This window comes from Quercus lobata, chromosome 1 (genome assembly GCF_001633185.2).
Source record: "Quercus lobata isolate SW786 chromosome 1, ValleyOak3.0 Primary Assembly, whole genome shotgun sequence".
Taxonomy (NCBI): Eukaryota; Viridiplantae; Streptophyta; class Magnoliopsida; order Fagales; family Fagaceae; genus Quercus; species Quercus lobata.
In genome coordinates, this window is record NC_044904.1 from 28,585,938 (window position 1) to 28,597,491 (window position 11,554).

The 11,554-nt window shown below is 36.7% G+C and overlaps 1 protein-coding gene across 1 annotated transcript; it reads left to right on the top strand.

Moving 5' to 3' along the window:
• The first annotated feature begins 10,566 nt into the window (after positions 1-10,566).
• LOC115985781 (18.5 kDa class I heat shock protein-like) lies at positions 10,567-11,554 on the top strand. Its single transcript, XM_031108682.1, has one exon. The coding sequence runs from the start codon at positions 10,835-10,837 to the stop codon at positions 11,300-11,302; it is 468 nt and encodes a 155-aa protein (XP_030964542.1). The 5' UTR covers positions 10,567-10,834; the 3' UTR covers positions 11,303-11,554.

Below are 11,554 nucleotides of genomic sequence, written 5' to 3' on the forward strand. Positions count from 1 at the left end.
AAGAGCATCACAAAGATGGGGGTCTTTTAAAGACATATTGAAGTTTGGAAAGAGAGTAACAAAGATTTTTCCCGCATTTAGAGTGGTTTGAACCGTTCCTATGACAGCATTTTGATATTCCAGAAATCTGGAATCAAGAAGTGAGATTCTTGAGACTACAGGGAGTCCCTTTCTTCCATGGAAAGTCAAAGCCAATCTTACTGCGCCAAAATGAAGGTGTGTATAACCTTGTTTTTGCCATGGGATCACAAATTCTCTGGGGAGAGCAAGGGTGATGAAATTTTCTGTTTCTCTTGCTGGAATATTATACTGGTCAAACTTAGAGGCTTGAACATACTCTTTTACAGTAGAAGACTGAGTGGGACCTAACAATTTTTTTATGGATTTTTTGAAAGAGACTTGGGGTTTATCAAACACAGTATAAGGATTTACAATAGGAAAATCAGTAATTGGTATTTTACTATCTTCAGGTACATGGGAAATTTCATACAAGTAATCTAGCCTATTTGCAGTGGATTTTCGTAGAGAAAGATCAAAAACAGATTTAGTGGTATCAGTTACTTCTATATAATGAGTCACTGAGCCCAGAAATTCGTTATGAACAATGGTGAAAAAATCTTCCAACGTTTTGCATTGGGCTGCCTGCCTTTGTCTATATTCTCCAAGATTGATCCACCATTCTCTTAATCTTCCCGTAATCCTTGCTACGAATTTACCAATGGTCTGGGCAATAGTAGCATTTGGAGCTTGAAGCTCAGCAATACACCAAGAATACATGCTGAAGATCTCATCATGCCATTTGGACGGAGGAGTATTATCCAAAGTGAACAAGTGTTTTGAATCTATAGTCGGAGAGTAGGCCAACCTGTTTGATATTCTGGAATAAAAGGAGGTGGAGGAAAAATCGGTGGAGGGGATGGAGGTTTCTTAGGACAAAGAACATCATCTTCTTTCTCTTTTGGTTCCTCTTCCATCATGAACACCTTTTCCAGGCCAAGGTCAGATAGGTCTAGGTCAGCATCTTCAATTATTGGAAGCACCAAAGGTTCTCTTGGATCATTAAGAGTAAGAGTTCTCAGGAATGAAGAAATTGGATTTGGGGGATCAGGGTCTACAGCCAACATATTCATATCTGGAGGTCTAGAAGAAGCACCAACAATTGGATCTGGAGATTGGTTTATCTGTTCTTTATCTGTTTTCCTAGAAAGATTATTTTGAGGGCTGGATTGTTGGTCTAGTTGAAATGGTGCGGTATTTGTGATGCTTGGGAAGATTCCACTTGTTCTAAAAGGATTAGGATATGTCATGGCTAAAGGTTGTGGATTTTGAAAAGGGGAGGCTGGTAAAAATGATGAGGTCAGGGGCAAAGCTAGGTCTTTATATAATAATTACCGAGGTTGGTAGGATGTATGGACCTGCATTGGGAGAGTTTGGGTGGCTTCTTTCTGTGAGTTCTCCATAGATTGGAGTTGTGCCAGCAACTGTTTTTTCTCTTTTTCCTTTTGTCCAATGAGTGGAAAGGAAACAGACAAGTCTTTCACTGTGGAGGCTATGACTGCCAATTCTTGTTCTACTTCCTTGATTTTCTTCTTCAAATCTTCAATAAGAGAATTAGAGGATGAGAAGGTATGAGTAACTGCTTCAGCCATCATTTGCTGATTATCTAGAATTCTTGAAAGAACCTTGTTTTGTGCTACAGCATTCTCTGCCTGCCAGTTCAAAGCTGCTTCTGCTGAAGAGACCTGTTTTTTGGTGCCATCTGGATTAGTTCCAACAGGATTTTTAATCTTCCAGACATGTTTGGTATTGGCTTGGGGGTGGTCAAAACTTTCTAGTGGAGGAAAATTCTGGGAGTAGGAAGGTGAAGCTTGGTCAAACATATAACAAGGAGACAGTTCTTGGTTTTGGGAAAGGACGGTAGGGGGAGATTGGTATTTTGGGTTTTGGGAAAGGACTTTTTGGTAATATGGGATTAATGGAGATTTCTGGTCCTGATCATGATTTTGTTTACTTGGAGAGGGAAAGAGAGATTTTTGTCTTCTGGTTCTGGGATAAAGAACATAGTAGTCAAATTTTCCCGAGGGTTCTCCTAGAAGGTCAACTTCTGGGTCTCCTGCTTCATACCTTTCTTTAAGCTTTTGCTGAGAAGATTTTTTCTTTCTCCTGGGATAATCTTCTTCAAAAATTTCTTCTTCTTAACAATCAGCACAATCACAAATATCCCACCATATGTGTCCAGTGGGTGATTTCCCTTCATAGCAAGGCTTTCCATCTTCCCGAAATCTTCAATAAGAGAATTAAGGAAGTAGAACAAGAATTGACAGTCATAGCCTCCACAGTGAAAGACTTGTCTGATACCAACTGCTATTCTAGAAGAGAGGAGAGGAGAGGAGAGGGTGTAAGAAGATTATGGAGACAGGAAAATTATGGAAGTTGAGTAATGATATAAACTACTATGGAGATGTAAAAAAGAACATGAAAATATGGGATAGAGCACAACACAAGATACAACAAACTGGAAGATATTATTAGATTCAACAACTTTTTTACATTAGACATTGGAGACTCTGGAGAACATCTTACAAAGACTTGCAAGGACTGGTGATCATACAAGGCTTTTAGGGGATTTCTTTCTTTTTTCACTCTTGCCTTTACAAAATTACAAAGGTGCTATTTATAGAATACAAAGCTTAGAGATAATGTACTATATTTGTCTCAGTAGATAGTAGGGGCCGAAATGTCTGGTCTACAAGTGGCAGGATGGTAGGGGCCTGATTGAGTTCTGCTATCACCATAATTGTGCATGCCAGGATAGGTTTCAGAGCTAATGAACAAGTGTCCATTTTGGATGGAGGAGTGATCTGTCCTTGGATGAGTTTCTGAGGAGGGAGCAGGGATGCTACTGTTGTGGATAAGGATGCCACGTCTAAAGATGATTCTGGAATTTTTTTTTTTTTTTTTTAATTTTTTAAGTGTTAGAGGTAACTAGTCCCATCCATCTCTTCCTTGGAACCATTCATCTTCTTCAATATTGACATCTGGATCATGGTTATGATAATAGGGGTCATCAAATCCAATGAGAGGATTGGGCATTTCCCAGTGATCATCATGTGGCCATTGCTGTCTACACACTTCTGGGTCCATAGGTACTATTTCAGGGAAGATTCCTTTGTTTAGGGATTCTGTCATTGTGAGAGCATGGTAACGGGATACCCAAGATGGGTCTCGATGTGTATGTGGAGTGCCATCTGGATTGATTACCCAATGGATTTCTGCCGGGTGAAAAATTCCTTCTGTACGGATGTCTTTTTTGGAATTAAGCTTTGCAATCACACATGCTGAAGTAATCTTTCTTCCAAATCTTGGATGTTCTGTGGTAAGATACCTTGTCCACTGTCCATCATGAGCATCATTCTTCAAAATTTCAAACCAGAATTTATGAAAATACCTGTTTTCTCGTGGGAAAATATATGCATAAAATTCTGGCTCAAAATGGAGGCACAAGTAATATTCATTAAGTAAATACCACATGTAAAGATAATGTGCAACCGTCCAATTTGTTATCCAAAAGGCAAAAGGTGTTTTCCATGGCTGGTTTATATCAGGGAAGATGGCCAGAAAATGAGGTTGGCACCTTTTGAGGTAATCATGGAGGGCTTTAATGATTCTTTGGGTTCTAGCTTTAAGAGTTAAGGTCTTTATCTGGTCTTTTATTTCTGAGGGAAGGTCTTCAATCATGCTAAGGATATCATTAGGAGGAAGGCTTGTGGATGAGGATGGATCTGTAACAGGATATACACATAAGGGTGGAGAGAGGATCATGGTGTTAAGGGCTGGAGGTTTTCTTGAGAGATAATCAGTGAGGAGGTTATCTTTTCCTTTGATATGCTTGACTTGGAAAGACCATTGTGAAAACCAATTTGACCATCTGAGTAACTGGGGATGTGGGAGCATTTTTCTCTTGAACTGAAGCGTTTTGGGAAAGGAAGACATGTCCATTTCTACTAAAAAATGATGTCCAAGAAGGTGGAACTGGAATTTTTCAATTCCATGTTTGACTGCAAGAATTTCTTTGAAAGTAGAATGGTAATGAAGTTCTGAAGGCTTGAATGCACCACTTTTATAGCCACAAATGCTCCTTTTACCATCAATTTCTTCGAAAAGAGCCGCTGCCCAATATTCATCACTTGCATCTGTCTGCAATACTCGTTTGCCTGGTCCTGGAATCTGTAGGGGAGGAAGCTTTTCAGATAACCTTTTTAATTGTTGGACTGCTTCAGTGTGAGCAGAGTTCCATTCAGGAGGGGATTTCTTTAGCAACTGGGCCAAACAGTTCCTGTATTTGGAGACTTTTGGAATGAAATCTGACATGTAATTCACAATTCCAAGAAACTGTTGTATCTGCTTGGCACTTGTGAGCTTGTCTAGGAATTCACTCAAAGAGACAGCTATGTGAGGCTGCAAAGTATATTTTCCATCTGAAATGTTTACTCCCAAAAAGTCTATAGAAGACTGCCCTATGACCATTTTCTTTTCTAAAAGCATTATTCCTTGAGATTTTACTAAACTGTAAAATTCAGCGAGCAACTTGGCATGGGATTCTTCATCTTTTGAGAACAAAAGAATATCATCCACATAAATTAGTGCATTGGTCAAGAGTGGCTGGAATAACATTACCATTGCTTTTTGGAATTGAGAGGGAGCATTTTTGAGACCAAAAGGCATCACAGTCCATTGATAGTGGTGATCTGGAATGCAAAAAGCCGTCTTGTATCTTTCTTCTGGATGAATGCCTAATTGCCAAAATCCTGCTTTGAGATCAAACTTTGAAAACACTTTTGCATTTGAAAGATGCTGAAAAAGGGCACTCTTGTTTGGCAAAGGAAATTTGTCATCTGCAAGAAAGTGATTGAGATCTTGGTAATTAATTACCAATCTGAGTTTACCACGAACTTGCTCAGCATGCTTATTGACATAAAAGGCTTCACATGCCCAAGGAGAAGTTGTAGGTTCAATGAGGCCTTCAGATAGGAGAGTGGATAGTTCTTGGGTGGCCAAAGCTAAGTGTTCTGGATTCATTCTTCTGTGGCTGGCTCTGGTGGGGTTGACATCTTCATTTTTCTTGAATGGGAGGTATATGAAGAATTTTGGATTTTTCCACAAGGGGTTTGGATTTTTAAGGAGAAATTCGGAATTGCTGTTTGCACAACAGTCTTTGATAATCTGGAATTTTAGAGAATCAAAGGGGTCAACTGTGAATAAATGGGGTACTTGGGTCCAAGTGAGAAGGTGTTGCTTATGCATGAGTCCCTTTGAAGACCATCTGAGACTTGGTATCTGGTGAAGAAGATCAAATCCTATGAGAAGGTCTCTGCCTGTAAGGGGGGATCCAAGAACTTGGTGTTTGATGGTCAGGGTTGGAAAGATTCTGATGAGGATAGGCTTACTTTTTAAGGTTATGAGAAATGTTTCTCCATTTGCTGCTCTAAACATTTGGTGATGGGGTAGCCAACATTCTTCAGGCAGAATTTTGGGATGAAGGATTGTTGCTGTTGCTCCTGTGTCAAATAAAGCTATCACCGGAATAGGTCTAGAGTAGGTATCAAGGAGAAGGTGTACTTGAGCTATGGGTGTTGGGTTAGTCAAGGGAGCTATAATTGGCTGGGATGTGAAAATGGCTTGGATTTCTTGTTCTGAATCATATTCACTGTCTGGCTCTGAGTCTTCTTCTGAAGTGGAATAGGCTAGAACTGCCAAGGCCTGAGGGGAGTAATCATCATCCAATGAAAAGAGTGACTCTACATCAGAGAAAGGAATATCTTCTGCATGGATTTGAGCTTGTTCAAGAAGCTTTGCTGCTTTTTCCTTTTTCGGGTAATTTTTTGCAAAATGTCTTGGTTTTCTGCATACAAAGCAGACTTTTGAGGTCTTTCCTTTAAACTGCTTCCTTCTGAGAAACTTCCATTTCTTCTTCCCAAAAGAGTTTTTCTTTTTTTCTGCATAATATCTCTTCTTTCTAAAATATTTCTTGAAATGATTTCTCTTTTTCTGTGGACAAGCACAATTTTTCTCATAGCACTTGATTTGCAAGTCTTTCCTTCTGCAATTGTCTTTTAGCTTGCTATGGACTTTGTCAATTTCGGAAAGGAATTTTCTTTGGTTGCAGAGCTTTTCTAAGGCAATCAGCACATGCTGGTAGATTTCTCCCAAGGAGGATTGTTGCAACGTTATTTTTTGAAGATTCATCATACGGAGAGTTTCATCTCCTAATGGTTCTGGAAGGGAGTTGAGAAAAGTATGTTTGGCATTAACATCATCCATACCATTAAAAGAGTAGTATCTCCTTGACATTCTGTCAAAATGTTTCTCCAAATCTTTCCTTTCAAATGAGCAACATTTCATCAAGAGGAATTCTTCTCGAGCTACTTCTGTATAATGAGTCACTGAGCCCAGAAATTCGTTATGAACAATGGTGAAAAAATCTTCCAACGTTTTGCATTGGGCTGCCTGCCTTTGTCTATATTCTCCAAGATTGATCCACCATTCTCTTAATCTTCCCGTAATCCTTGCTACGAATTTACCAATGGTCTGGGCAATAGTAGCATTTGGAGCTTGAAGCTCAGCAATACACCAAGAATACATGCTGAAGATCTCATCATGCCATTTGGACGGAGGAGTATTATCCAAAGTGAACAAGTGTTTTGAATCTATAGTCGGAGAGTAGGCCAACCTTGTTTGATATTCTGGAATAAAAGGAGGTGGAGGAAAAATCGGTGGAGGGGATGGAGGTTTCTTAGGACGAAGAACATCATCTTCTTCCTCTTTTGGTTCCTCTTCCATCATGAACACCTTTTCCAGGCCAAGGTCAGATAGGTCTAGGTCAGCATCTTCAATTATTGGAAGCACCATGGATCATTAAGAGTAAGAGTTCTCAAGAATGAAGAAATTGGATTTGGGGGATCAGGGTCTACAGCCAACATATTCATATCTGGAGGTCTAGAAGAAGCACCAACAATTGGATCTGGAGATTGGTTTATCTGTTCTTTATCTGTTTTCCTAGAAAGATTATTTTGAGGGCTGGATTGTTGGTCTAGTTGAAATGGTGCGGTATTTGTGATGCTTGGGAAGATTCCACTTGTTCTAAAAGGATTAGGATATGTCATGGCTAAAGGTTGTGGATTTTGAAAAGGGGAGGCTGGTAAAAATGATGAGGTCAGGGGCAAAGCTAGGTCTTTATATAATAATTGCCGAGGTTGGTAGGATGTATGGACCTGCATTGGGAGAGTTTGGGTGGCTTCTTTCTGTGAGTTCTCCATAGATTGGAGTTGTGCCAGCAACTGTTTTTTCTCTTTTTCCTTTTGTCCAATGAGTGGAAAGGAAACAGACAAGTCTTTCACTGTGGAGGCTATGACTGCCAATTCTTATTCTACTTCCTTGATTTTCTTCTTCAAATCTTCAATAAGAGAATTAAGGAAGTAGAACAAGAATTGGCAGTCATAGCCTCCACAGTGAAAGACTTGTCTGTTTCCTTTCCACTATATTTAAATTAATTATTTAGTACTCAAGAACTAAATCGACATGGATCTCCTTCATCTCACGTTATAGGAGATTATATTAGTTAAACTTATGGTTGGATTTATTATTTATATTAGCTTGTATGCATAAATACACTTAAAGATATATAATAAATGCATAATATAATTTATATATATATATAATTTAAATACTATTGATAGTCATTTTATATTTTGTTAACTCTTTAAAAAATTTTGTAAAGATATTATTAGGTATAAAATATAAATTGTTCATTTTTAAAAAAAAATTATTGTGATGCGCTTTTTTTATAATTCATTTATTCTAGACTCTTTGGTTTTTGTACTTAATAACTCACTTAGATGAATATTTATGATGTAGTCTCACATTTGATTCTAAAATTAAGAAATACAACTCTTTAAGAATAAATAATTTAGGATACATGGCGCAAAATTAGATCTCTAATTTGAAATTTTAATTTGAGTTTCTCTCAGTTTCACCTATTATATATATATATATATATATATATATAAATAACCGAAACCTTTGAAACTCCCACAATTTTCCACGTCAGCACAATATTTAAAAAATAAATCATTATTATTTTTGTTTAACAAGGAGTAAAACTCTATCTCTCTAACTAATCCGACTTAAACTGAAATTCATCATTATCATATATATATATATATATATATAAACTAGACGGAGAAAACAAACCCTAAGCACCCTTCAACAACCCGACCATATAAACCAGATGGAGAAAACAAACCCTTAGTCCAAACTCCAAACTTAACATGTCCAGGGGACCTCCGTGGCTGGAGATAAATCAGAAACTGCTCTATTCCAAGCTTTGGTGGATCGGTTCCAGAGTTTGGAGGTGAGTCACGAGAGGCTGAGAGAGCAGTTTGATGAGCTGGTTCAAGAAAATAATAAGATAATAAAGAACAAGGAGGTGGATGATGATATGGTGGGCTCAGACTCAGATTCGAGGTGGGTTGCTTCCTTGGGTTCTTTGGGGTTGGGGGTCCATACAGAAGTGTGTTGGAGAACATGGGTCATGCTGTTCACGTGTGTAGAGCTTCTTCTGGGGAGATCATATACTGGTATGTATGTGTATATATATATATATGAGTTTTTTTATGCAAAGAGATTTCATGAAAGTTTGTCTGTTCATGAACTTTATTTATTGGTTGACCATGTTTGGTTGTGAATTATACTATGAGTGTACTGTTGTGGTTTCGATGGAACAGTTATGGGAAAACAAACCCTCAAGCCACTACAACCCCTCAGCCTGCTACCAAGCCAAGTCTACCACCGTGGGTATGTGTTTCGAATTTGTTTATATCATTATTATTAATGAATTTCAATTCAACATACGTGGATATTTGTTTATATTGTTATTAATAAATTTTATCTTTTATGTCGAATTTTTTATTTGTTTTCGTATGTGCTTGAGTTTTTCTTTCTATCTTATTCTTTTGTTATGTTTAGAATTGATTTTCTTTTGAGTATTTGGGTTAATCTCCATATTTATATTGACATTGTTTTCGTGGGTTTGGTCTTTGGTTTGAAATTTCTACGAATTATTTTATATTGTATATGGCATATGAAGCATCTCTATTTTTTTTGGAGAGAAATCAAAACTACAACCTATGTCTTTCAGCCCAAGGATAAATTTTTATTTGGTATGTTATATATAAATTTGTTGAATTTGAAGGGTTTTATTTGGTTTTGAAGTAGAATTTGGGGATTCTATAAATTTGAAAGTTTTAAGTCTTGGGGTTTTTGGTATTTACATCTCAGTAAGTTGATCTTCATTCTTTACCTTAAATACTTTTTATTTGGGTTCATGTGATTTTTTGTTTTCTTAATTAAAGCTACAATTTTTGGTTGATTGATTATTTGTTTGGGTTCAACATAAAAGATAATGGAATTAGGTGTTATAATTTTAATATTTGAATTGTCTATATTGTTATCACTACGACTAAGTAGGATTGAGAAAAGCATAGAAGTTAAGTATTTCTTCATTTTTTTTGGAGTTTTGGACTTTTGTCCAACACGCCAACCACTGAACCAGTAGGCTTCCCTGGGTGCTTCTTGACATTTATATTTTATTTATTTTAATTTTACAAGATTAATAGTTTTGGATTTAATTTTATCACTATTTACTTAATAGTATTTTCTATTTTTTTTTTTTTTTGTTCAAGAATTATTCTTTTACATCAATAAATATGAATATGAAAATTGTAAATTTATGTTAAAAATGATTTTATTTTAAATTAAAATGCATTTTTTATTCGAAAGATTAATAAATACAATTTTTTAAAACTTGTTTATATTTATTATTTTCTATTCACTTTATAAAATAACGAAAATACATTTGAAAGTTTTTTTTAACTGCATAATATTTTTTAAGGGTAAATTTTCATATTTTTACACATTTAATACATTTATTTGTATTTTAATTAATATTAAATTAATTTTGACATCATCACGGTTCGACCTCGGTTGGACCTCGGTTCGACCTTAAAAATCTTTAACCTCTCCCTTCTCCGGTTCTTTGAACGGTCCGGATCTGAAAACCTTGAGCAAAATGTCTATAATATGCATATTACTAACCCAATTTTCTATTTCTAAATTTCTTAGATTTTATTATAAATAATTTTTAGTGCATAAACAACATTCTATCACTGACACGTCAAAATTGTGGCAAAAAATTGTAAATTTAAATTCTTTACTCATTATTGGATTTTTTTTTTTTTGGTAGTCAATAACTTTTCCGTGCATCACATAGGTTAACGACTAGTTATATATATAGATGTGCAGTAGAAATACCAAGTTATTGTGCACCAAGAGTGCCTGATAAGTTTCCAAGTTTTTTTTTTTTGGTTGACTTTTTTGACATTTTGCTCAAAAAAAAAAAATAAATAAATAAACTTAAACTTCTGCATTCACAAAACTTTGGATGACTAATGGATTAGGCCCAATATGGGTATTTGTGGGCATTGTGGCACAGCCGAGTACTCACTGCGCTAGAATCGCTAGGTCCAACAGAAGGTTCTCAAAGATGCTAGAGAAAAGTGGAAAGTTCATTGAAAAACAAGAAAGTTCGTCAACGAGACCAGATCGAGGAGACAAATAACTACTAGAATTCGCGAGAAAACACTTGAAGAATCCTCCAAGAACCTATAAATACACAAATCATTCTTTCTTTCCAAACCAATCTGAAGTCGCAAGTTGTAAGCTTTCCCAACAAACAACAACTTCTAAGGTTTTCTCTTTACAGTATTTAGTAACTAAGATGTCGCTGATTCCAAGCTTCTTTGGTAGCCGTCGAAGCAACATCTTGGATCCATTTTCGCTCGAGATTTGGGACCCATTTAAGGATTTCCCGTTCTCATCTGAATCTCAGTTTGCAAAAGAAACTTCTGCCTTGGTTGACACTCGCGTGGATTGGAAGGAGACCCCAGAAGCCCATGTGTTCAAAGCTGATCTTCCTGGGCTCAACAAAGAGGAGGTGACGGTTGAAGTTGAAGATGACACAGTGCTGCAAATAAGCGGAGAGAGGAAGGTGGAGAAGGAAGAGAAGAAAGACACGTGGCATAGAGTGGAGCGCAGCAGCGGTAAATTCTTGAGGAGGTTTAGGCTTCCTGAGAATGCAAAGATGGATCAGATTAAGGCTTCAATGGAAAATGGTGTTCTCACTGTGACGGTTCCTAAGGTGGAGGTGAAGAAGCCTGATGTCAAGTCCATTGAGATTTCTGGCTAAATTGTGATTTTGGTATCTATATTGCGATAGTAATTAATATATAAGCATATGCCTTAGTCTGTGATTGCAGAAGATTTCAAAAATAAAAATTTTGATTGCTGAAAATAAATAGTCGTAGTTCTGGGAAGGTGTTTAGTTTTATGTTTGTTTGATAATTGTCATGATGTGTCCCTGACTACCTGTCCGGGGAGTATGTAAACGCTTTGGTTTGTTTTGAGAGTTCTAAAGAATGTAAAAACAGATTATTTAAAA

Bases quoted from the DNA above. Each gene is read 5' to 3' on its own strand.
- LOC115985781 (XM_031108682.1), top strand. From the start codon at position 10,835: ATGTCGCTGATTCCAAGCTTCTTTGGTAGCCGTCGAAGCAACATCTTG.